The 27943-nt window shown below is 39.5% G+C and overlaps 1 protein-coding gene across 3 annotated transcripts in view; it reads left to right on the plus strand.

The window, feature by feature from the left end:
- Positions 1-808: 808 nt before the first annotated feature.
- LOC102410495 (RAB3A interacting protein) overlaps positions 809-27943 on the plus strand; it is a 55987-nt gene continuing 28852 nt past the window's right edge. The window contains exons 1-3 of one of the 3 annotated variants that reach the window (XM_025283958.2): positions 809-965; positions 17534-17809; positions 18658-18916. In XM_025283958.2, coding sequence (XP_025139743.1) covers positions 17559-17809; positions 18658-18916 — 510 coding nt within the window. In that variant the 5' untranslated portion in view covers positions 809-965; positions 17534-17558. Of the gene's footprint in view, positions 975-1676; positions 1810-17533; positions 17810-18657; positions 18917-27943 lie in introns of those variants that run through there. The other 2 variants (XM_006058397.3, XM_006058398.3) reach the window with 2 other exon arrangements.

A 27943-nucleotide genomic window follows, 5' to 3' on the forward strand; every position in this document is an offset into this window, starting at 1 on the left:
AAGGTCACTGACAACAGCTAAAAGGTGCCAGCCTCAAAGCTGATTCCTCAGTCCTGATTCCTATTGCCATACCCATAACCTACTCTTCTTTTATGCCGCTAATCAATACACAGAATGGGGGTCCTACTCAATATACATATTGCATAAATTGCCTGTATCTCTTTGACTAAACATAGAGACGCATATTTGATGTGACTGCCTCTTTTTGATCAGATTTTCGGAAACATGGTTTGTAGTTTCATGTTTCCTCTCTGGAGGACCTACAGTGGGGTGGAAGTTTGATAAAAGTTGACACGAAGGATGAGAGAAGGTAGGTACAGACACGACATTCTCGAATGCTCTAACAGTTGCTGGAATGCTAGGATCTAGGTTCTATCAGACTCCCCTTCCTCCCACCCATGCCCCCAGAGACTCACGCACGCCCACACACAAACACAGAGACACACGTTGTAAGGTACATATGCGTGCCGAGTCTCAGGTTGGATACAGTGGTCCTCAACTCACATCGAAGGTTCATCTTCCGACTCCTGGAGAGCCCAACAAATTCGACGTGAACCGGAGACCGTCTGTTAAGCCCAGGGCAACAAGGCTCAGCGCCAGTTCGCCCTGGTTCCCAAGGAAACCACCCGCGAAGACACATGGGGCCCGCGCCCAACACTTGCGAAAGCCCCGCCTGGCGCCAGGGGGCGCGGGAGCGCGTCGGCCCCTCCGGCCCCACGCCCGCCCCGCCCCCTCCCAGCCCCTAACCCCGCCTTCCCTCCGCGGGGCCGTACGGCTCCAGGCTCCGGGCCCGGCTCCCGGCGCAGGCGCAGTCCCGCGCTCCCTCGGCGGCTCCTCCAGCAGTGCACTCGCCGCGTTAGAGTGTAGCGGCGTCGGCCAGCCGTCCTCCTCCGCCTCAGAGTGCTTCGGCGTGCGCTGTGTGCGGCTCTGCGAGCGCCCCTGAGCTCGGGCCGCGGCGGTGGTAGGTTAGTCAGGTGAGCGCGGCGACGGGAGGGAGAGGCCCAGGACGCGGAACACCGCCCCCCTCAGTGCCCGCGCGCCCGCCTCCCGCGAGCTGGCCTGGAGGGGCGGCCGCGGCAGGTGCAGGTGAGGGCGCGGCGCGCGGGGACCCGGTCCGGCTGTCCTGGCTCCGGCGAGCGCGCTCCTCTGGGCTCGCGGACGCGGGCGGTGGCGAAGGCTTGGTGCCTTGGGGGCATGTAGGCGCCCCTTGGGGCCGCTGGTGGGCGTCGGGCGGCGGCGGCTCCTCCCCCGTCCCTCGGGCGCGTTACTCATTAACTGCGCTGTCCTGAGCGCCCGAGGCGTGGAGCCAGACCCAGGTTACCTGTCGGCGGGGCGCGCGCGGCCGGAGCTGAGGGCCCGGCGTGCGGAGCGGGTTGTAAAGAGACTTCGCCAACAAGTGTGGAGGCCGGCGCCGCGCGGGAGCTGGACCCGGCGAGGCAGTAGGCATGGACCGAGGGTCTTAGGAGACGGCGAGCCGGGCATGGCGCCAAGGCGTAGAGGTCACCCTTGGGAGGTTTCGGCGAAACCTGGTGGGCAAGAACCGGCGCCTTAGGAGACTGCTCAGTTCAGCCTGACTTTTGTTTCGGGGAGTTGAGGCGAGCTGTTCAGACATAATTGTAATTACACTACCCTTCCAGCGTGGATAGCTCGTTCTGATCGCCCAGGGAAAAGAGAGTTTAATGGACTCGGGAAGTGATGGTGTTAGATGGAATCTGCAGCACGTGAAGAGTTGCCAGTTATGGGATTTAAAAAAGAAAAAAAAGTCTGTAATGGCTAATGGGTAAAGTCTTGAAAATCAAGAGCGCTCAGGTAATGATGATTCCGAAGATGCAGTTTAGTTTCGCGAAAATGTAGCAAATTCCGAGGCTACCTGTTTCCCACTTCTGTTTACCCCTCCAGCTTCATTTCAGGGTCGGGAAAGAGACTTCCTTGTAAGCTTTTGCCGTGAAATGATTACATAATTGCAGCAGAGGCCAGTAAGAGGATTAGAACAAAACTGTTGTATTGTAAATCTGTTGCAAGACCCGGTTTCTGTTCATTATCCTTATTTTGTTGTTCATGCCACTTTAAGGGGAAAAAATGGTGAATGACATATGAAGGAGAAAGGAGGCAGAGTGGAGAAAACATTAAGAATAGATTTGTAACCAGTCAGAGTAAATATTTGATACTGTTAAAAGATTTCACCACTTTGATGGGGCCTTGTGTTGACGCTTGCTGTTTTATTTACTAGTGTGGTGTGTTTTGATAGGACTTTTCATGTTTGGACAGATACGTACCCCAAGTATGGTTTGTGTGATAGAATCCTATCCTTGTGGAATATGTAGAAATAAACTTAGCGGTTATATAATGTTACTACAATAGTATATTTCTTACTATTGGGGGGGGGAAAAAAAGCTTTTCTTTTTTTTTTTTCTGTATCCACTATTTCGAGAACCAAAGGGCATATATAGACTGCAACTCTTCTGGTATATTTGGCAAAGAACTCATCGGTGGTATTGAATACCGCTAACTTTTCACCAGGATGAATATTTGATGTTCAGCTGCTTTGTGAATTTTCTGATTAGTGGAGTTTCTAATTAGATTAGAGTTTCTAATTAGGTTTTGAATTGGTGTCGTTAATGCTTTTTTAAATATTCCTCTAATTTTCACTGAACCCTCGACTTCTACAGCACACATGGACACACTGTGTGTGGGTGTGTGTCTTTGTGTGTGTGTGTGTGTGTGTGTGTGTTGACTGTCTTCAGTGCAGCCTGTTGAACTTCCCTGACCTGGGATGAACCCGTGCCCCCTGCTGTGGAAGTGTGGAATTGTAACCACTGGACCAACAGAGAAGTCCACTGCAAATAGTTTTTAAGATGGAAAGATTCTTAGAAATCTGCTCATCATCTTGGTTTTTAATATGGCAAAACAAGAACGTGCAGGTTACAGTAGTCTTACATGTATTAGTGTAATTAGTATACCCTCCCCCCTCCCTTTCTGAGCAGGACTCATTGAACCAATTTTAATTAAAAAAATTATCTTTTTTAAGTTTTAGCTCCGTTGGTTAAATCGTGTGTATGACCTTGGGTAAATCATTTAGCCTCTGAGCTTATTTTCTCCATTTGTAAATGGGGGTAGTGTTAGGTTGAACAGTTTGGGGTTTGCCAGTATTCAGCTGTTTTCAATATGGCTCAATCTAATATGAGCTTCATAATGGTGGGATGAGAATTAGGTGAGATGCTCCATGTAGGGGGTGGAGGAGGGGAACAGAGCTCAACAGTGTGCCCTGCACTGTGCTTGTTACTTCAAGTACCTTGACTCTCTAGTCCTTGGGACATTCCTGGCATATAGGTGGTGGTATTGCGTTTTACAGATCATGAAATCGAGGGTCAGAGAGGTGAATAACTTGCCTCTAGTTACTTAGTTGTCGGTAGTCCTATAGCTGACTAATGGCAGAGCCAGGATTAAACACTGAGTGTGACTGCCCAAATGGAAATCCTACCAGCCTTGCTCTTTCCACTCCTGAACTACACCTTCTGTAAAAAGAGCTTTGTGACTAAGAAGACTGGTTAAAAAATAAACAGGTTTTCTGATGATGTGATACGAGCACTGCTGCTGCTACTACAGAGTCTAGCCCTTAGGGGGTATCAGGTTCTGGTCTGAGCATTATGCCAGCTCATTTACTCTCACATTGACCTAGGAGTTAGGTAATACTTTATCCATTTAATAGTTGAGAAGATTGAGGCACTGAGAGGTTATGGAGCTTGCTCAAGGTCACAAAAGCTAATTAATGAGGGGACTAGATTAGGAGTTGGGCAGTTTTTCTTTGATGTCCATGCTCTTAACCACTCCGCTTCTTCCTGTATAGATTATAATGCTGAAGAATTGGTTTTAATTCAGCTTTTATGAGATACTTAATATTGGTGTAATAAGTAATTCTTAGTGTATCACCAGAGATTTTTAAATCAGATTTCATTGAGTGTCTACTCTGCAAGTCACAGTGGGGATTAAAGGAAAGACTGTAAGAAGTCTGGAAGGTAGACCGTGTAATCATTGCCATATCTTTTTGTAAGTTTATCAAAATTTAGAAGGTACCTTCACATACATATGGTGTTGTAATATTAATGAGTGTCAGGTAAGACAAAGTGCTTAAGTAGTTGGAGAGTAGGGAAGAAAGGAGGAGGAGGAGTTGGTAGTGATATTTGTGTGTTGAGGGAAAGCTTTGAGGGTGATCTGAGGGAGTACACCCTTTCACACCAAACCTTTGCCCTGTACAGTGAGAGTCAAGATGTAGTTCAATGAAGGGTGGTAAATTGGTTACTAAATTACTTAAATACATCTGATATCCTAAAAAGAAAATGTCTGAAGAAATTTAAAGACTCCTTTCTAGCTCGCCCTGATAGCTCAGTTGGTAAAGAATCTGCCTGCAGTGCAGCAGACTCTGGTTTGATCCCTGGGTTGGGAAGATCCCCTGGCGAAGGGAAAGGCTACCCATTCCAGGATTCTGGCCTGGAGAATTCCATGGACTGTATGGTCCATGGGGTCGCAAAGAATCGGACATGACTGAGTGACTTTCACTTCACTTGAAAATGAAAGTGAAGTCCCTCAGTTGTGTCCGACTCTTTGTGACCCCGTGGTTGGCACTGTCCATGGGATTCTCCAGGCAAGAATACTGGAGTGGGTTGCCAGTTCCTTCTCCAGGGGATCTTCCTGACCCAAGGATTGAACCCAGGTCTCCCATATTGCAGGCAGATGCTTTACCCTCTGAGCCACCAGGGAATCCCTTCACTTAGCTTTCACTTCACTTAGCTATTAATAGTTACTCTTTTTCTGTCCTGCTGTCCTTACCTTTGCCACATAGTCCTTATGTATTTTTTTTTTTAATATTTCCAGAGCACAGAGCACATGCCTCTATTTTGGTATCATTTTAATATTTACATCGTATTTGTAAATGTTTGTTGACAGTAAGTTCTCTTCTAGTGAACACATGCTTTGAGGGCAGGCCTTTAATGCATCTTACCCCAACATATAGCTTTAGTATTGGGCCTGGAACCTAGTAGGTACTGTGCTGTTTGGTGATGGATGGTTAGCGAAAAGAATGTTAAAGTGAGTTGAAACTGGTCTAGCAGTAGAAATGGAAGTGAGTGTTCAGAGTAGGGATTGAAGGGCCTAAGGGAAGGAGAGGTTACTTACAAGAGGTAGCATTAATTTGCCATCTCTGTGTTTCCCTTCTGCTTTCCCTTTCAACTTAGAGCTAAGTAAGGTAGTTTCGTAAGCTTCAGTTGTAAATAGAAAAAAGCGAAAAAGTAATCTTGATTTATCTTAGGATATCAGCAACACAAAATTAAATAGCTTTAACCATAAGTGAAGATTACTTAAATCAGAGGAAGAAGAATGGAAATTATTGAAATAGTTCAAGTGTGAGAAGTTTGTTGCTTATAATTGACAACTGTTGTAAGTATAAGCATAATGGAATTTGGGTAAACTCTACATAATAAAGTTTATAACTTGACAATCTAGTGGAAGGAAACTCCATACAAAAATGTGAGAGTAGCTTTGACGCATACAGAAGCATACTGAAGATAGCCTGCGTGTGTGTGCACTCAGTCGTGTCCAACTCTTTCAACCCCATGGAATGTAGCCTTCCAGGCTCCTCTGTCTGTGGGATTTTCCAGGCAAGAGTACTGGAGTGGATTGCCATTTCCTCCTCCAAGGGATCTTCCCAACCCAGGGATTGAACCCATGTCTCCTGCAATGGCAGGCAGATTCTTTACCACTGAGCCACCTGGGAAGCCCCTTAGAGCCATTTAAGTAAGTGAATTGTCATTTGATGTGTCCAGATAATAGTTTTGAGTATTTGTTTGTGGGCATCTGATTGACAGATCAAGATGAAGTATAAAAGAACAACTAAAGTAGATTTGAAGAACAGTACGTAAATGTGGATTAATTAATTTCTTGTTGGGAAGAGAGTTAATTTGAACTCTGTACCTCAGAAAGACTTGTTTTTCCCTTCCTTCGTCTTTATCAAGGATAACTAAGGTTCCCTTCTGGTTTGTAAGGCAAACCCTTTGTAGGCTCTTATTATTTACCCCCTCATTTATTCTTTTTTAAGTCTTTATAGATATCATTCATCTGTGTTGTGCTTTACAGTCTTCAGGACATTTTTACATTGACAGATAAGCCCCTTGATTTTCTCAAATATAGGCAGGGGCGATAATACCACCACCATTATAGATGTTGAAACTGAAGCTCAGAGAAATTAAGTGACATACCCTAGTTCACACAGCCAGTTAATAACAGAATCTGAATTAGAAATGTTTTCTGAAGCTTGTTTGATCAAATGCTCAGTTTTCCCCAAACTTTAAAAACAGTTTCTCCAATCTTGCTATGGTACTTATTGTTTTATCTCCAATTTTTAAAGGTGGCCTGGAATCACTGTCTCTGCTCTTCACTGCTCTGCTATTTATTACTTCCCTAAATAATCTTATTGCTTATTTATCCAATCAACATATACTTCAGTGCCTATTGAATATTTAATTGACCTGTATTCTTACATATATAAAATAAAGAGGCTTCCACTTTTAAGAGAAGGAAACTTGGAAAACAATTGTTTTTTTTATATTTTTGTTCCAAGAATTTGTAATACAGTGCCTGCCAATGCAGGAGACACGGGTTTGATCCTTGGCTCAGGAAGATCCCCTGGAGAAGAAATGGCAACCCACTCTAGTATTCTTGCCTGGAAAATTCCATGGACGGAGGAGCCTGGTAGGCTACAGTCCATGGGGTCGCTAAGAGTCGGACACGACTGAGCGACTTCACTTTCCCTTTTCACTTTCATGCATTGGAGAAGGAAATAGCAACCCTCTCCAGTATTCTTGCCTGGAGAATCCCAGGGATCGTGGAACCTGGTGGGCTGCGTCTATGGGGTTGCACAGAGTTGGACACGACTGAAGCAACTTAGCAGTAGCAGCAGCAAGTTCTGAGAATTTCTGAAAACCTTTAAGAATCTGCAGTAATGAACATTTTGCAATATGTCAGATTGTACATTTAATCCTGTGCTATTAGTAAATGGAAATTAATTTGTGGTCTACTTTAATGAGTGGGAAGATTGTGTAGCTTGACTGACCATCTGACTAATTTTTCCTTTGAGTTAGTAATTAATTTCACACTTATAAACATAGACTGCTTCCTAAAATGTAAATGTGAATTGTTTTTTGTTACAACCAAATATTAGTTTGGAAAACCAGCTTTATAATTTTAGGGAAAGTTAATGAGAAAATTATTTTTTATACACCTTTTTGTTTTTTCTTCCTTTATATAGTATTTGAATAAATCTTAAAATTTTCTAATTATGGAGAATTTAAAACAAAATACATAGATGCAAATATAGGACGAACTTCAAATTTCCCATCATCTAGCCCATCAACTACTGTCAATCCTGCCCCATCTACTCCCTGTACTAGTCCCTCTCCTATATTATTTTGAGCAAATTCCAGGCATTGTATAATTTTATTTGTAAATATATCATTCAGATCAGATCACATCAGTTGCTCAGTCATGTCCGACTCTGCAACCCCATGAATCGCAGCACACCAGGCCTCCCTGTCCATCACCAACTCCCGGAGTTCACTCAGATTCATGTCCATCGGGTCAGTGATGCCATCCAGCCATGTCATCCTCTGTCGTCCCCTTCTCCTCTTGCCCCCAATCCCTCCCAGCATCAGAGTCTTTTCCAATGAGTCAAATCTTCGCATGAGGTGGCCAAAGTACTAGAGTTTCAGCTTCAGCATCATTCCTTCCAAAGAAATCCCAGGGCTGATCTCCTTTAGAATGGACTGGTTGGATCTCCTTGCAGTCCAAGGGACTCTCAAGAGTCTTCTCCAACACTGCAGTTCAAAAGCATCAATTCTTAGGCGCTCAGCCTTCTTCACAGTCCAACTCTCACATCCATACATGACCACAGGAAAAACCATAGCCTTGACTGGATGGACCTTTGTTGGCAAAGTAATATCTCTGCTTTTAAATATGCTATCTAGGTTGGTCATAACTTTCCTTCCAAGAAGTAAGCGTCTTTTAACTTCATGGCTGCAGTCACCATCTGCAGTGGTTTTGGAGCCCAGAAAAATAAAGTCTGCCACTGTTTCCACTGTTTCCCCATCTATTTCCCATGAAGTGGTGGGACTGGATGCCATGATCTTCGTTTTCTGAATGTTGAGCTTTAAGCCAACTTTTTCACTCTCCACTTTCACTTTCATCAAGAGGCTTTGAGTTCCTCTTCACTTTCTGCTATAAGGGTGGTGTCATCTGCATATCTGAGGTTATTGATATTTCTCCCGGCAGTCTTGATTCCAGCTTGTGCTTCTTCCAGCCCAGCATTTCTCATGATGTACTCTGCATATAAGTTAAACAAGCAGGGTGACAATATACAGCCTTGACGTACTCCTTTTCCTATTTGGAATCAGTCTGTTGTTCCATGTCCAGTTCTAACTGTTGCTTCCTGACCTGCATACAAATTTCTCAAGAGGCAGATCAGGCGGTCTGGTATTCCCATCTCTTTTCAGAATTTTCCACAGTTTATTGTGATCCACACAGTTTTTAAAAGGTAAAGGCAGTTAGCTATAATACTGTTTCACACTTAAAAAAATTAACATTAAAATTTTTTTTAGGTAAGGATTACTAATTACAAACATACACACTTTTTGATTATGTCATAAGGCCATTATATTAAAATCAGGTTTCTGTTGATTTTATTTATATGCTATCCCTACCCTCCCACAACAAACTATAAGGGGCTGAATAAGTACTTATTTTAAATCCAAGCATAGCAGCAAAATAAGGAAATGATGAGAGCAAAGAGAATGTAGGGAAAAATAGAAAGGATGGCAAAGTAACAGCAAACGCTCATTTCAATAGCAGTGCATTAGAGAAACTTTAGTTTTTTCTTTCTGAAAGTAAAACAGTCGTTCATAGATTAAATAGGATTCTTCTGTTTGCATTGTTCTCTTCTTAAAATTGGCTGGGTAAGACTGCCTTAGAGATCCTCTGTCTTCATCTAACCTTTGTCTTGAGTCTTAACCCTAACCTTTTAAGATGTAGTGGAGTCAGACGCAGGTGCTGAAGTCAGACACACCAGGCTTTGAATCCTCTCTCTGTTACTGACTGTTTCACATTAACAAAATTAATTAACCTCTCTGATCCTCAGTTTCTGAATCCATAAAATAGAGGTAAGAACCATTTCAAAGGGATGCCAAGAGCAATAACTAGAATAATGTATATAATGTATATATGTATATGTCACAATAAACAATGTAATAATGTAATGCATGTGTGTGTATACGTAGAAATATAATTGAAGCTATTCTGAATGTTTTCATATATAGATGTTAAATATATATGCCTTCATCCCCTCATTTGCAATGTGTGACCTTCATACTCTCTTGCCTAGTCTGTTGTAGTAGCCTCTTAACTAATTGCCTCTAGTCTCTTGTCTCTAGTTAAAGTCCTTGGGAGTCATTTTTCTAATGACATCACAATTCATCTGTACTTTCTAAAATGTAAATCTGAGCACCTCTTCAGGATGAAACTCCAAGTAACATTTTCTGTGTTAATTGAAGCTTTTAATTATCTGTCTCATATCTGCTTCTCCAGCTTGATATTCTGTTCTTTTTTTTTTTGTTGTTAGTTTCATTAGTGCCAAACTAATTCCTTGACTATGCTATATTATTTCCTTGCTTAGCTCATCTACAGACTCTTATTCAGCATTTAAAAATCTAACTTTTATTTTTACTTCTCCTTGAAACATTGTCTTCCTCCTCCTCTCTAGGATTATCATTTAGTGGCCCATAATAGGCTATGCATCTTCTTTTTAGCCCATTTTCATATCTGTATTCTTAGAACTTAGTACCAGGATTTGCCCTGAGGAGTTGAAGCTGACAATCATCCTTCCATTCAACTGGAATAAAAATAATTGATAAAATTATTAATTATACTTATACTAAAATAATATAGGTATAAAATACATTTAATAACTATAAACCATTAAGATTTTTCTAGGCATTCATTGAGTTGATACATGGGAAATTCTTAGTTAACTGACACATAGTTAACTTTCAGTAAGTATTGGCGGCTGTTTTTGCTGTGATAATGCTGACTTCTGGAAAGAAGAAATAAGATATAATGAATACTATGAATCAGAAGCAAATTGTTTTGATCAACTTTTTAAATTGGAGATCAGCTTTATTACTTAAAACTGAGTGATAATAAGGCCACTCAAGCTGTTAGTAATTCACCCATAAAAATTGAATGCTATCATCCTTTTTACTCATTTGTAGTGATCTCTGACAAGTTTAGTTTATGAATTGGGATAACTGCACTTGAAATTGAGTTATTGAGTTACTTACTACTCACTTTCATGCATTGGAGAAGGAAATGGCAACCCACTCCAGTGTTCTTGCCTGGAGAATCCCAGGGATCGGGGAGCCTGGTGGGCTGCTGTCTATGGGGTCACACAAGAGTCGGACATGACTGAAGCGACTTAGCAGTAATGCTGAGAGTAGGGCTTCCTAGGTGGCGCTGGTGGTCAAGAATCCACCTGCCAATGTGGGGAGTCATGGGTTTGATCCCTGGGTTGAGAAGATCCCCTGGAGAAAGAAATGGAACCTGGTGGGCTACCGTCAGTCGGGGTTGCAGAGTCAGACTCGACTGAGCTACTGAACACACACACACAATACAGAGAGTACTACTGCTTAAAAATAGCAGTTTATTTTATTCGTATGAGAACTTTGAATGCAAAACAAATCTTAATGCTTCCATTTGAAAGAGCAAAAGATTTTTAGATCATTGTGATTGGCAGCTCATTACCAGATAAGTTACACATTTTATGGAAATTTCACATGCTTGAAAAAGGGACTACATTTAATCTTCAAATAATTTCCTTTTCAGGAGTGGCTGGAATTTAAACAGTGTTTTAATGTATCCCCCAGAATGAAAACATTGTACATAAAGGCAGTGCTCTGAGGTACTCTACTAAATGCTACTTGCATTTCTCTCTTAATTCTCAACCTGTGAGGAAGCAAACCAAGCTAGGTTTCCAGATGAGAGAAGATAGGCACACATTGGCCCAGTAATTTGATAGAAAAGGGAAAGTGTTAGTCGCTCAGTCATGCCCGACTCTTTGGGAACCCATGAACTGTAGCCCACCAGGCTCCTCTGTCACCAGGGATTTTATAGGCAAGGATACTGTAGTGGTTTGGCATTTCTTTCTCCAGGGGATCTTCCTGATCTAGGGATCGGACCTGGGTTTCCTGCACAGCAGACAGGTTCTTTACTGACTGAACTACCAGGGTTCAAACCTGCCTCTCTTTGAGGTTTGGATCTTATGTTCCTAGTCTGTGCTCCAGTTTATGGAACATTTTCCACAAATGCTTTACTTTTACACCTTAGACATGCCTGAAAAGTCCTTCCAAGGGCTTTATCTTTCTCATTATTTCCTATTTCTTTGGGTTTTTTCTTTGGCTTTACTTTTTCTGGGAGTCTTTTCCTTCTGATTTATTTGGCCTTCTTGTGTGGTCTCTTAGTAGCCTTTGCTTATTCTGTGGCGTTTATCACACTGTGTCATTGCCTCTAATTGTCATTGTCTCCTACTATATTGATACTATTTGGGAGCAGAGATGATTTACCATCTTCTTTCCCCAGAGCCTGGCACATAGTAGACTCTCTGTGAAAACTCATTGAAAGAACAATTGAATGTTTATAGGAAAAATAGAGTGAGTGTTGCAGGGATGTGAGGTGAACTGGCTCAGTTGTGTATGACTCTTTGCGACCCCATGGACTGTAGCCTACCAGGCTCCTCCGTCCATGGAATTTTCCAGGCAAGAATACTGGAGTGGGCTGCATTTCCTTCTCCAGGGGATCGTCCCAACCCAGGGATTGAACCCGGGTCTCCGGCATTGCAGGCAGACACTTTACCGTCTGAGTCACCTAATGGATTTTAATTCAATTTAAGGAGAAACATTTTTACATGAACCGTCTAACAGTGGAAAGGGAAAGCAATTCTAGTGGTGATAAGTGTGGTGTGGTTAAGAGCTAGGACTCTGTGAAGTCCCAAAAGCCAGAGATTTTAATCCTGGTTGCCCTAAGCTGCAGCTTCCTCAGCTATACATGTACTGGCACTATACCTGCTATTTAGTAAATGCTCAGTAAATAGATGGCATCACTGACTTGATGAGCATGAGTTTGAGCACCCTCTGGGAGTTGGTGATGGATAGGGAAGCCTGGGGTGCTGCAGCCCATGGGGTCGCAAAAAGTCGGACACGACTGAGCGACTGAACTGAACTGAGGGGAGAAACAGCTCTGAAATCCTGTGAGATTGGTTCTGGTAGTTGGATGACTTAGCTCCCCATACCGTCCTTCTCCCCTGGATTATTTTGAAGCAAATCTAAGGAATTTTATTTCTTCTGTTTTTCTGTAGTATCCCTAAAGGATAAGTTTTTTTCACATAACCATCATACCATTATTATCTCTAAAAACTGACAATAATTCATAATAATATCAGTAATATCCAGTGTTCAGGTTCCATTGATTTTTTTTCATAATGTTTTTATAGTTGGTTAATTCAGACAATTCAAAAAAGGTCCCCACATTATATTTCTTTATGTCTCAAGTCTCTTTATAAACCCCCCCCCCCCCCCGCCTTTTTATTTATTGAAAAAAACCAGGTGATTTAACCAGTAGAGTTTCCCAAAGTCTGGGTTTTGCTGTTTTTGTACATATGGTGCTATTTTTAATATGTTCTTTTACCCTCTGTTGGGCTTCCCAGGTGGCGCAGTGGTAAAGGTGTGCCAATGCAGGAGACACAGGAGACTCAGGTTTGATCCCTGGCTTGGGAAGATCCCTGGCGTAGGAAATGGCAGCCCACTCCAGTACTCTTGTCTGGAAAATTCTATGGACAGAAGAGCCTGGTGGACTGCAGTCCCTGGCGTTGCAGACAGTCGGACATGACTGAGCCCGCACACACTGTGCTCTATATTTCCTACAAACTGATAATCACCTAGAGAGTTAATTGAATTGAGGTCATTTTCTTTCTATTAGGGGAGGGGGTCAAGAATACTTCATGAATGGTGGTAGTGTTCTTCCCTTTTTTACCACATAATTCTCATAACTTATGATTTTCTCCCTTTTCGTGATATTAAGTCATCAGTGAGTTCAAGTACTGTCGTTTTGATCCATTAATTATAAAGTCCCCCAGATTTTGCCTTAGGGCTTTAATAGTTATTGATAATTGTTGTCTAGACTCATTGTTTCATTAAGAATACAAAGTTATTAAGCGGGACTCTTTGAAAAGAAGGACTTTTCCTCATAAACTCTTAGTTCTCTGATATATCGGAAAGTCAGGATAAATACTGGATTCTTTATTTTACCAGTTTTCAAAATAGTGTTTTGGTTACATGGTACTGATCAAAAGGAGTCAGATTTATTATTGTTTGCTTTATTTTTAGTATAATCATGAAACCTTGAGCTTAAAACTGGGTTTTTTTGTTTGTTTGTTCTTAACAGAGATTGTCCTTTTTGATGTTCAGGTTGTCCCATCTCTGTTTAGTGGGAGTCCTTTTGATACCTCTCCAGTAGTCTTTGATAGCTTTTTTGCTTCCTGGTAAAACAAGATGTTCCAAGATCCTTTTGTATATTACTGCCCCGGGCCTGGGATCAGCTATTCCTCAGAGTTGCCACTGTTCTTTTTTTTGGTAGGATATGATACTGCTTTGGGCATAAGAGGTGTGCATTGCTCCTGAGTTGGTTATTGCTCTTATACCTTTTCAGCGGAAAAAGATAGGCATTTTTATAAATAGAAGAGATTTTCCTGGTATTTCTGATTCAAATTTAGGACTTCAGAGTTTTAAATTCCTTGATTTTGTATTTGTGTCTCTTTTCTCATATGCTGAAAATTTTAGTTCTGAATGATATTGTTTAATCTTATACAATAGTTTCAGAATAGCAGTATCAACATTACTAATACAATTACTGAAAATAGTGTATTGTTTTTTAAATTTCCTTTTGTTCTTAGAATATATGCCACTGGGGATATACAGTTTTATTACTGTGCTTTAAAGTCATTTGAAATAGTTCTTCTCAATCTTAAAAGTCATTTGAAATAGTTCTTCTCAATCTTATAAAGTACCAAATGGAGCTAGATTCATCTTCTATTTTTAAAGATTTAAAAAAAAATCTAATTTTGCCTTATGTACGTGGTTCCATGTTCAAATTCATATCTATAAAGTAGGGTACATTTGGAAAAGTGTAGGTTTTACGCCTGTCTCCTCTTCCTGTTCTTGCCTTTTTCCTAAAGATAACTTTTTTAAAAATTAATTTTTGGTATATCCTTCTATTTCTAAAATATAAGTACATAGAAATATATATAATTATATACATATAAATTTGTACATTCCCCTTTCTTATATAAAAGGTAGCTTATTATATACTGTTTGTTTATCAATGTCAGTGTATTCTCAGGTTTCCTTCATAGCAGTATGTAGGTATTGCTCATTTATTTTTATAGCTATATAGTGCTTCCTGATGAGAATGTGCCTGTGTTGGTTCAGTCAGTCAGTCTTTTGCTAGTGCCATTGGCCTTATGAATATATCTTTTCTTTTTTATTTTGCCCATTTATATTTGGGATAAAGCCCCGTCAAGTGGGCATGCTGGGTCATAGATTCAATGACTGTCATTTTGTGGATATTGTCAAATTTTCCTCCATAGGGTTTGTGCCATTTTACATTTCCAGAAATGCAAATACTTTCCCACGATGATTCAGTGAACCTCTCAGGTATATAGAGGTGAATTAGGAGTATATGAGATCAAAGAAAAAGTATCATGGTTCCTGATAAAATGTCAGTGTTTAATGAAAACCTTATTTCTCGTGTTGAGTGAATTGATTGATAAACTATATTCTCTTGAATATGAAATATTCAGGTTTAGATGTTTGCTTTTGTGTTTGTGTGTGTATTATGAACAACAAATGAAAAATATTATTTTAGGGAAAGGTAATAAATTAAAATTGAACGTTAAATACTTTAAATTCCTTGTTGATATGATCTTCCTTTTGGCATAGTGAATATTTTGGGTAAAAAAAGCAAAGTTTAGTTTCATTTTAAGGACTGAAATTACTGTTTACTACAATAAAGAAAACATTCATTGGATTTGAAATTTGGTATTTGCAGATTTAATAGTTAGGGTTTTGATTGTCCATATACAGTTGTCCCTGAGTACCTGCCCACAGGGCATTGGTTTCAAGACTCACTCTCACCCCAGATCAGAATTCCTGGATGCTCAAGTCCCTTATATAAAATGACACAGTATCAGCATGTATCCTATGCACATCCTCCCGTATACTTAAAATCATCGTTTATAATCCTATAGTAACTGCTGCTACTACTGCTGCTGCTGCTAAGTCGCTTCAGTCGTGTCCAACTCTGTGCGACCCCATAGATGGCAGCCCACCAGGCTCCTCTGTCCATGGGATTCTCCAGGCAAGAACACTGGAGTGGGTTGCCATTTCCTCCTCCAGTGCATGAAAGTGAAAAGTCAAAGTGAAGTCGCTCAGTCGTGTCCGACTCTTCACGACCCCATGGACTGCAGCCTACCAGGCTCCTCCGTCCATGGGATTTTCCAGGCAAGAGTACTGGAGTTGGATGCCATTGCCTTCTCCAATAGTAACTAATAGAGTGTAAATTTTGTGTAAATAGTTGCCAGTGTGGCAAATTCAAGTTTATTTTTTGGAACTTTCTGGAATTTTTATTCTGAATTTTTTCTACCTGAGGGTGTGGAATCCCTGGATATGGAGGGCTGACTGTATGTCTTTGAAGGCCTGATTACAGATTACATGTAGTAATCTGTAATTTTGAGAGTATATAAATATTTTGTCAATTCCCTTCCTTCCCAACTTTACTGTGGCCTTTGTTGTTCCCTGCTGCTGCTGCTGTCGCTTCAGTTGTGTCCGACTCAGTGTGACCCCATAGACGGCAGCCCACCAGGCTCCTCTGTCCCTGGGATTCTCCAGGCAAGAACACTGGAGTGGGTTGCCATTTCCTTCTCCAGTGCAGGAAAGTGAAAAGTGAAAGTGAAGTCACTCAGTCGTGTCGGACTCTTAGCGACCCCATAGACTGCAGCCTACCAGGCTCCTCCATCTGTGGGATTTTCCAGGCAAGAGTACTGGAGTGGGGTGCCATTGCCTTCTCCCTACTTGTCTTGTTTTTTTTAACACTTTTTAATTAAGAATATGAGAGAGTAAAATTTTTCAGTTTAATATATATTTTTTTAATTTTATAATGAAATTATGTGCTGTAATAGTGCTGTGTTTGGGATTTTTTTCGAAGTTTGGGGAAGGTGTTAGTCATGATTATCAAAGTACTGTTGTAATAAAGAAACAATTGAGAAGAGAGATTGAGTTGACATAGAAAACCTTGATTTTCAGAATAACAAGTTCAGAGTTTATTCTTTAGACAGTGGGAAATCAATAACAGTTTATAAGATTTCTTTATATTTTTTAAGTGAAAAACTTGAGTGGTATACTTTTTAGTTTTCACATAAATTTTGTTTTGTAATTGTGTAGTTTATGAAATACTTTTTACTTATGGAGAAACTGAAGCATGCATATTACTGTTAATGGCTGACTGATAACATATTTATTGAGTTGTACTCTGTGCCAGATGCATAGTACATTACTAAATACTTTATGTGGGTTTTCTCCCTCAATCCTCACTGCAACCTGATGAAGGGAGTATTATTATCCCCATTCTCATCCCGTTAGAGGGAAAATTTAAGGCTTAGAGAAATGTAATGCATTATCCTGGGTTGGATCCTGGGCCAATTGAAAACATTGTTAGGATAATCAGTGAACTTTGATTGGGGCCTGTTGTTTAGATGGTAGTAGTGATCAGTGTTAATAACATCCTGATTTTGGTGATGTGTTACTTAGGATATATACACTGAGATGTTAAGGAGTAATGGGTATCATGCGTAAAATCTATTCTCAAATGGTTCTAAAATGTTAACAGTTTCATAATGTGGGTGAAATATATATATATCTCTGCAACTTTTTGTAAATCTGAAATTATTTCAAAATAAAAGAAGAGAAAACACTGAGTCATCCAGTCACATGTGACTTTCTTTGAAGCAGAACAGAATAGTTCATTGAACTTAGTCTCTCTTATTCCGAGTATGTGTATCTGTCTGTCTTTACTGCCTCTTCTTTTTTTAACCAAAGACACATATGATAGGAAAGTTAATATCAAGCAAATTTTTATTCATTCCTCATTGTTACTTATTAATTACTTACTGTAACAGTGTTATCCATCACTTTCAAGTTTATTTTGAATCAGATCTTTTGCCTTGTATAGTATTTATCCTCTGAGGTCACTTATTAAATTTTAAATGACTGGTTTTTTTCTGTTTAAGTTTATATTTTATAATGGACTGTTAAACACATTCTATAAATGTACGTCTTACTTTAATTTTAAATGTCACTATCTCAAAATAATTTTCTGCTTTTAAATGTAGGTTGTTCTATGATGAGGCTTTTGCTATGGCTAATGACCCCTTGGAAGGCTTCCATGAAGTGAACCTCGCTTCACCTACTTCTCCAGACCTTCTTGCTGTGTATGAACCGGGAACTCAAGAGCAGACTACCTCACCTAGTGTCATCTATCGGCCACATCCTTCAGCTTTGTGCTCCACCCCGATCCAGGCTAATGCCTTAGATGTTTCTGACCTTCCTACACAACCTGTGTATTCCTCCCCCAGACGTTTAAATTGTGCGGAAATATCCAGTGGCAGGTAGGAGAGAATCAAGATGCTTGTTTTAGAGCATTGTATTAAACAAATGAATTTTGCTTGGTTAACTTATTTTAAGTTTTATTATTTTAGAAAATTTGAATAATATAAGGTTGTTTATGAAGAGCAATACATATTAATGATCAAGAGCAGAGGTCGCAGACTTTTTATGTAAAGGGCCAAATAGCAAATATTTCGGGCTTTGTGGGCTACACAGTCTCTGTTTGGACTGCTGGACGTGACTATTAAAGTGTGAAAGTAGTCATGAAAGTGAAGTCACTCAGTCGTGTCCGACTCTTTGCAACCCTGTGGACTATAGCCTGCCAGGCTTCTCCATCCATGGGATTCTCCAGGCAAGAATACTGGAGTGGGTTGCCATTTCCTTCTCTAAAAATAGTCATAAGCAGTATGTAAATGGATAAGCGCCAGTAAAACTTTGTATATGAACCTTGAATTTTGGATTTTATATAATTTTCTTGAGCCACAAAATATTATTATTTTGATTATTTTCAACCATTTGAAAATGTAAAAATCATTTTTGGCTTGTGGGCCTTCAGGGAACAGGTGGCAGGCTGGATTTATTCTACATTTAGTTTGCAGACCCCTGTTCTAGAGTATCACTATCCAATAGAACTTTCTGGCATGATGAAAATATTCTCTGTGCTATTTAAGATGATAGCCATTAGCCATATATGGCTATGAAGGATTTGAGATGTTGTTGCTTTGGCTCTGGACATACTATTAATTAGTTCTGGTGGTGAACAAATTGGATAATGCAGTTATAGGCATGTGTGTTTATGCCAGTTAATACTTGAGCACATGCTGATGTTTGTTTGAACTCTCCTTTACAGCATCCGTGGTACAGATCCAGCACCTTGTTCTACCTCTGGAGTCGCAGCTGGGTTACTTAAATTAACTACAAGAAAGAACAACTGTAGTGCAGAGAGGGAGTTTTTACAGGGTGCTACTCTAACAGAAGCCTGTGATGGCAGTGATGATATTTTTGGGTTGAGCACTGATAGTCTGTCCCGCTTACGAAGCCCATCTGTTTTGGAAGTTAGAGAAAAGGGCTATGAAAGATTAAAAGAAGAACTTGCAAAAGCTCAGAGGGTAAGCAAAAATATATTTTATTCTTCTGTATGTTACATTCAAAATGAATATTTGTCCATGGGGGCAACTCAAGTGAAATCATTATAGTTCTACACTTTTATTTTGCATATGCGAAGTCTCAGTTGCTGTTGGGCAGCATTTAGGAATCTTTGAATTGGTCTCAATAGTAAAGAAGCTCATCCAAGAATACGAACGGAAGAAAAGAGACTCTAATTCTTTTTTTTCCCTTTCCTTCTCTTGCATTTTCTGTAGTGCAGATTTGGGGAGTTACGTTCTGTGTGTGGATTTTTTTCCTCTCTACACGTGGTTGATTTTGTGATTATTTACTTTAAGCCATTAGGTCCAAATCATTATATTTTGAGGAATAGTTTTAGTAATAATGCTGTGCTATTCAGCTGAATTTGAATGTTTTCTGTATCTTAACTTGGAGATTTGTCTTTTTTCATAATTTGTTCTATTTCTCACATGCTGATCTTTTAAATTTCTGATATTCCCAAATTTGTGACTAAATTTCTTTCTTTTTCTGAGTCTGTAATTAAACTTTAAAGGGACATAAGTATTTATACATTAGAGAAAAGGAAAAGTTTCAAATCAACAATCTAGTCTCCCACTTCAAAAAACTAGAAAAAGATGAGCGAAATAAAACCAGAAGCAGGCAGAAGGAAGAAAATAATAAAAAGCAGAAACAATGAAATTGGTAACATAAAAAGTAGAGAAAATGAACAAAACAAAGTGCTGGTTCTTTAAAAAGATCAGTAAAGTTGACAAGCCTCTAACAAGACCGAAAAAAACAAGAATAGAAGACACAATAGCAGGAATGAAATAGGGGATATCACTACAGACCCTGCAGACATTAAAAGTATAGTAAAAGAATAATACAAACAGCTCTATGTATATAAATTTCACACTAAGGTGAAATGGACCAGTTCACATTCAGAAAGTTGAGAAGATAGGGAAATCATTCTATAACATAATTTCCACATATTATGACATTTTACAAATATATATTCCCATTTTCTCCCCCAACAGACTTGTTTCTCAGGAGTATAACACTGATTTGGTATCCCTGGTGCCTAGATAATAAGGTACAATGCCTGGTGTGTATATATTTCTATAAATGCTTCAATGGATGGCTGATGGTTAAACAGCCATAAAGAGATGTTAAAACATTTTTGGTTGAATATATCAGAAAGAAAAATCAATATTCTTTTAAACTTTTCCCCAAAGGTAGGGGGTGTGGTGAGATGTAGTTATATTTGGCCTATGTCATCTGGCTCAGACTCTTTTGTCTTAGCACAGAATATTAAGTGAAGTCACAATTTATATAGAAGTGAACTATTGGACATACATATCCATGTTTGAGAATACATTGTGGTTACTTATTCATCAGGATATATTGCTAATTTCTTAGCTCAGGTTGAAAATTTGTTTTGAAATTTTTAGTTTGTTGTATTTAGAAGTACTGTTGACATAATTGAAATGATAATGATGTGTGAACACATGCAAATGGTGAATTCTGTTATGAAGAATACAAGATAGTATTGATACTTAGAACTTAAGACTTGTAAAGGACTGTTGAATATGAAAATATTTCCTGGATTATAGCAACATGTGAATCAAAATTATGTCAGTAGTCATTCTTTTCATTTTGATGATTATTTTAAGAGTGGCTAGACAGTTCCCATTTTTCCATCCTTTTACTTTTAACCAATTTTTGTCTCCCTGTTTAAAGTGGGTTTTCTTGTAGGCAGCACGTCATTAGATCTTTTTTTAATCCGTTCTAATAATCTCTTGCCTTTTAATTGGTGTGCTTATGTTAGACTATTTACATTTAATGTGATATAGTTTGGTTTAAATCTGCCAACTTACTGTTTGTTTTCTGTTTGTCTCTTATGTTTCTTTCTCCCCTTTCTCTTTTATGCCTTTTGGATTAATTCTATATATTTTTGTGATTTCATCTTTGCTCTGTTGGTTTATCAGTTATATGTCGTCTTTCTGCTAATTTCATGATTGCTTTAGGCTTTATTATATGCATCTTTAATCAGTCTCTACTTTCTAGTGATATTATACTACTTCATATATAAGAACGTACAAAAATATAGTTGACCCTTGGACAATGTGGACTTAGGGGCACTGACCCCTGTGGTTGAAAATCTGCATATGAATTTCCAGTCAGCCCTTTGTATATATAGTTCCACACCCTTGGAGTCAATCAGTCATGGATTGTGTGGTACTGTAGGATGTATTTATTGAAAAAAAAATCCACATATAAATGGACATGTGCAGTTCAAACCCATGTTCAGAGGTCAAGTGTACTTGTATTTCCCCCTTTCAGTTTTTATGCTATGATTACCATATATTTTACTTCTTCATATATTTTAAATTTCAGGATACATTTAGCTTATTTTTTCATTAAACAACTGGTTATTTTTAAAGGGATTTAAAATCCATATGCATGCTATGCATGCTAAGTCACTTTAGTTTTGTCTGACTCTCTGCGACCCTATGAACTGAAGCCCACCAGGCTCGTCTGTCCATGAGATTCTCCAAGCAAGAATACTGGAGTGGGTTGCCGTGCCTTTCTCCAGGGCATCTTCCCAACTCAGGGATCGAGCCTGTGTCTCTCTTGTCTACCTGCATTTGCAGGTGGACTAGTGCCACCTGGGAAGTCCGTTTCAATTGTCAGAATCCTTATATTTACCCATGTAGTTACCATTTCTAGTGCTTTTCATTCCTTTATGTGGATCCAGATTTACATCTCATAACATTTTCCTTCTACTTGAAGGGGATCCTTTAAGATTTTTTGTTGTATGCTGCTGATAAATTTTTTTTAAGCTATTGTATATCTTGAAAGATCTTTTTTCATCTTTGTTTTTGAATGTATTTTCACCAGCTAAAGCATTTCAGGTTGATAATTTTTTTCTATCAGTATCATTATTTTGAAGGTGTTGCTCCATTTTGGTCTAGCTTGCACTGTTTCTCATGAAAAGTCAACTGTTATCCTTACTTTTGTTTCTCTCCCCTGTGATGTGATAGTTCTCTCAATCATTGCCTGCAAATGATTTGATTATGGTGTGCCCTGTTGTAGTCCTCTTCAGGTTTCTTGAGCTTGGAATTTGTTGATCTTCTTAAGTGCGTAGGTTGCTTTTTTTTTCCATAGAAATTGGGAAATTTGGCCATTACTTCTTCAAAAGCATTTACATACCTCCTCTATCTCTCCTCTCCTTTGGGTCTCCTGTTATATGCACATTAAGTTCAGTTCAGTAGCTCAGTCGTGTCTGACTCTTGCGACCCCATGAATCGCAGCACGCCAGGCCTTCCTGTCCATCAACAACTCCTGGAGTTCACCCAAACTCATGTCCGTCAAGTCGGTGATGCCATCCAGCCATCTCATCCTCTGTCGTCCCCTTTTCCTCCTGCCCCCAGTCCCTCCCAGCATCAGAGTCTTTTCCAATGAGTCAGCTCTTCGCATGAGGTGGCCAAAGTATTGGCGTTTAGCTTCAGCATCAGTCCTTCCAAAGAACACCCAGGACTGGTCTCCTTTAGGATGGACTGGTTGGATCTCCTTGCAGTCCAAGGGACCCTCAAGAGTCTTCTCCAACACCACAGTTCAAAAGCATCAATTCTTCGGCACTCAGCTTTCTTCACAGTCCAACTCTCACATCCATACATGACCACTGGAAAAACCATAGCCTTGACTAGATGGACCTTTGTTGGCAAAGTAATGTCTCTGCTTTTCAATATGCTATCTAGGTTGGTCATAACTTTCCTTCCAAGAAGTAAGCATCTTTTAATTTCACGGCTGCAGTGACCATCTGCAGTGATTTTGGAGCCCCAAAAAATAAAGTCTGCCACTGTTTCCACTATTTCCCCGTCTATTTCCCATGAAGTGATGGGACTGGATGCCATGATCTTCGTTTTCTGAATATTGAGCTTTAAGCCAACGTTTTCACTCTCCTCTTTCACTTTCATCAAGAGGCTTTTTAGTTCCTCTTCACTTTCTGCCATAAGGGTGGTGTCATCTGCATATCTGAGGTTATTGATATTTCTCCTGGCAGTCTTGATTCCAGCTTGTGCTTCTTCCAGCCCAATGTTTCTCATGATGTACTCTGCATATGAGTTAAATAAGCAGGGTGACAATATACAGCCTTGACGTACTCCTGTTGGTATTTGGAACTAGTCTGTTGTTCCATGTCCAGTTTTAACTATTGGTTCCTGACCTGCATATAGGTTTCTCAAGAGGCAGGTCAGGTGGTCTGGTATTCTCATGTCTTTCAGAATTTTCCACAGTTTATTGTGATCCACACAGTCAAAGGCTTTGGCATAGTCAATAAAGCAGACATAGATGTTTTTCTGGAACTCTCTTGGTTTTTCTATGATCCAGCGGATGTTGGCAATTTGATCTCTGGTGCCTCTACCTTTTCTAAAACCAGCTTGAACATCTGGAAGTTCACGGTTCACATATTACTGAAGCCTGGCTTGGAGAATTATAAGCATTACTTTACTAGCATGTGAGATTAATGCAATTGTGCGGTAGTTTGAGCATTCTTTGGGATTGGAATGCAAACTGACCTTTTCCAGTCCTGTGGCCACTGCTGAGTTTTCCAAATTTGCTGGCATATTGAGTGCAGCACTTTCACAGCATCATCTTTCAGGATTTGGAATAGCTCAACTGGAATTCCATTTCCTCCACTAGCTTTGTTCGTAGTGATGCTTTCTAAGGCCCACTTGACTTCACATTCCAGGATGTCTGGCTCTAGGTGAGTGATGACACCAACATGATTGTCTTGGTCGTGAAGATCTTTTTTGTACAGTTCTTCTGTGTATTCTTGCTACCTCTTCTTAATATCTTCTGCCTCTGTTAGGTCCATACCATTTCTGTCCTTTATCAAGCCCATCTTTGCATGAAATGTTCCTTTGGTATCTCTCATTTTCTTTTTTTTTTATTTTAATTTAATTTTATTTTATTTTTAAACCTGAAACACTGTATTAGTTTTGCCAAACATCAAAACGAATCCGCCACAGGTATACAGGTGCTCCCCATCCTGAACCCTCCTCCCTCCTCCCTCCCCACACCATCCCTCTGGGTCGTCCCAGTGCACCAGCCCCAAGCATCCAGTATCGTGCATCGAACCTGGACTGGCAACTCGTTTCATACATGATATTACACATGTTTCAATGCCATTCTCCCAAATCTTCCCACCCTCTCCCTCTCCAACAGAGTCCATAAGACTGTTCTATACATCAGTGTCTCTCATTTTCTTGAAGAGATCTCTGGTCTTTGCCATTCTGTTGTTTTCCTCTATTTCTTTGCATTGATCGCTGAAGAAGGCTTTCTTATCTCTTCTTGCTATTCTTTGGAACTCTGCATTCAGATTTTTTCCTTTTCTCCTTTGCTTTTCATTTTTCTTCTTTTCACAGCTATCTGTAAGGCCTCCCCAGACAGCCATTTTGCTTTTTTGCATTTCTTTTCCATGGGGATGGTCTTGATCCCTGTCTCCTGTACAATGTCATGAATCTCCATCGATAGTTCATCAGGCACTCTGTCTATCAGATCTAGGCCCTTAAATCTATTTCTCACTTCCACTGTATAATCATAAGGGATTTGATTTAGGTCATATCTGAATGGTCTAGTGGTTTTCCCCACTTTCTTCAATTTAAGTCTGAATTTGTCAATAATGAGTTCATGATCTGAGCCACAGTCAGCTCCTGCTCTTGTTTTTGCTGACTGTATAGAGCTTCTCCATCTTTGGCTGCAAAGAATATAATCAATCTGATTTTGGTGTTGACCATCTGGTGATGTCCATGTGTAGAGTCTTCTCTTGTGTTGTTGGAAGAGGGTGTTTGCTATGACCAGTGTGTTCTCTTGGCAAAACTCTATTAGCCTTTGCCCTGCTTCATTCCGTATTCCGAGGCCAAATTTGCCTGTTACTCCAGGTGTTTCTTGACTTCCTACTTTTGCATTCCAGTGTCCTATGATGAAAAGGACATCTTTTTGGGGTGTTAGTTCTAAAAGGTCTTGTAGGTCTTCATAGAACCGTTCAGCTTCAGCTTCTTCAGCGTTACTGGTTGGGGCATAGACTTGGATTTCTGTGATATTGAACAGTTTGCCTTGGAAACAAACAGAAATCGTTCTGTCCTTTTTTGAGATTGCATCCAAGTACTGCATTTTGGACTGTTTTGTTGACCATGATGGCTCCTCCATTTCTTCTGAGGGATTCCTGCCCGCAGTAGTAGATATAATGGTCATCTGAGTTAAATTCACCCATCCAGTCCATTTTAGTTCGCTGATTGCTAAAATGTTGACGTTCACTCTTGCCATCTCCTGTTTGACCACTTCCAATTTGCCTTAATTTATGCACCTAACATTCCAGGTTCCTATGCTATATTGCTCTTTATAGCATCGGATCTTGCTTCTATCACCAGTCACATCCACAGCTGGGTATTGTTTTTGCTTTGGCTCCATCCCTTCATTCTTTCTGGGAGTTATTTCTCCACTGATCTCCAGTAGCATATTGGGCAGCTACCGACCTGGGGAGTTCCTCTTTCAGTATCCTATCAGTTTGCCTTTCATACATGCACATTAGACTGCTTAAAGTTGTCCCATAACTCACTGGTGCTGTATTCATTCATTTTTTTAATCTTTTTTTTTTTCTCTCTGTATAATTGTGGATGATTTCTATTGCTGTGTCTTCAGTATCACTATTTTTTTTCTCACCTGTAGTATCTAATATGTTAATTCTATACAGTATATTATTATTATTATTATTTTTATCACAGACGTGATAGTCTTCATCACTGAAAGTTTGATTGGGTCTTTTAAGTATTTTACTTAATGTGCTTTGTCTTAGCTTCTTAAACATATGAAATAGTTTAATAACATGTAATCCATATCTACTAATGCTTTTATCTCTTCAGGTGATAAGCTGGAACAACTGATAGGCTTCGCTTTATTATTTCCCATTTCTGGAGGATCACTTTTTTTTTGCCTGCATCCAGTGTCTTAAATATCATTTCATATGTTTTTTCCAGTTTTTTAGTTGTGTCATTCAGGGTGGTTCATATGATCCCAGTTATTCTATCTTGATTGAGAGTGAAAGTTTTGTTTGTTTGTTTGTCTTGATTGCTCTGCCCCATCCCAGTTAACCCCAACGTGGATGTCTACACTTACACTTCAGTAATTTTGAGCTTCACAAGGATTGGAATTACATGTGTTTTTGCTTATATCTTGAGCACATAAAAGGTTCTCAACACATTCTGTTGATTAAATGAATATATGCATGCATTACGCTGTTGTGTAAGTGGACACATACAGAATATATTAGTTAGGGATGCAGAAGGAAATGGCAACCCACTCCAGTGTTCTTGCCTGGAGAATCCCAGGGATGGGGGAGCCTGGTGGGCTCCTGTCTATGGGGTTGCACAGAGTTGGACACAACTAAAGTGACTTAGCAGTAGCAGCAGCAGCTCCTTGTGAGGTACCTCTAAATTTTAGTGACTTAACATGGTAGAAGTTCATTTTTATTCACTTAACACTTTTAAGCAGATGTTCATAGTTCATAGGCAGTTCTTTGTGAAATAATTCAGGAATCTGTGTTTCTTCTATCTTGGATCTTTGTGATCTTTTAGGGTTTTATTATCTGTATCTAACCAGTGAGATGAAGGGTAAAAAAAAGTTGCACACCTGCTTCTAAAAAACTTCAACTTAGAATTGATACGCGTAACTTTTACTCTTATTTCTTTGGTGTGAGCCAGTTTCATGCTGACACTTAAATGTGTGATGGACTGGCAAATGTAGTCATTGGTGGGGCAACAGCTTACCAGCACAAACCCGTACTGTACACAGGGAGGCCAAAGGTGTGGTGGTTGAGTTTCAAGTGCAGAGATGCGCTTGAGATAGTGATGTAGTCCTTCACTTCTTGTGATGTAGGCCGGTCTTGTCTTCTGGCCTTCTACAGATCATTGCTGAAGAACAGCTCTTGGTGGAATCCTGAGGCAGAAGTTGGGTTTTAGTACATGTTTTTTAAAACTTAGATTCCTGGAGTGGACCCCAGATTCTGTTGAAAAAGAATTATTGTATTGAGGCTGGAGGATATGCGTGTTCAATAAACTATCCTATTGATTCTTTTTTTTTTTTTCCTTTTTCAGTTGAAGTATAGTTGATTCACAGTGTTGTATTAGTTTCTGGTATACATAGTCTTTCTTTGATTCTTATATTCACTAAGGTGTGAGGCCTACTGGTATAAGGTGTTACTTTCAACTTTTAATTATTCTTCCTTAAAAGAAAATGAAAATGACTTAGAAAATAAAATCCAGTGGAATATTATAGCTTGCAGTCAGAGAAAGTCATTCGAAACACATACTTCTACAAATCCATGTTTGGCACGGCCCTACTAACTGTGACCAGGGTTGTTTATAAGCATTTGCTGTGTTCTTTAATGAACAAACATTTCTTGAGTAACCAGTGTACTTAAAAGTTTATTAGGCCCTGTAGAGGGAAAAATAAATTAGACTTTACTAGTAAAGATGTTTACTAGTTGGGGGAAAAAGACATGTATATGTGGTAATGTTTCATTGATTCTGAATTGTATGTTTTCCTTCATTTTAACATCTGTGAAATCAATATAGTTTTATAATTGCTCCCAGCTAGGCAACAGTCATGACAATGGTCATTGTCTGCTTGTGCGTGAACTTGCTTATAGCTGTTCATGTTGTTATTAAATCAGTGGAGTTTATGCGAGTTGAGGGCTGTATTTGTTACTGTGAATTACTGGGTTAAAAATCTTAAAAGGATCTCACTATGATATGACATCAAAACAAAGAGAAAGGTACAAAAGAGAATGACATATGATAAAAATTTGTGTCTCCATCAGTTTAAAAGACTTCTTCCTGTAAAGTACAAAATGAAAATTCTAAATGAAAAAAAAAAAAAACCTCATCAGATTATAGTTTCATTGCCAGCATTTTTTCTCTCTCTATGTATAAAATGTTTATCTTAAGAACAGCATTAAATTTGATGGCGTATAC

Source organism: Bubalus bubalis, chromosome 4 (genome assembly GCF_019923935.1).
Source record: "Bubalus bubalis isolate 160015118507 breed Murrah chromosome 4, NDDB_SH_1, whole genome shotgun sequence".
NCBI lineage: Eukaryota > Metazoa > Chordata > Mammalia > Artiodactyla > Bovidae > Bubalus > Bubalus bubalis.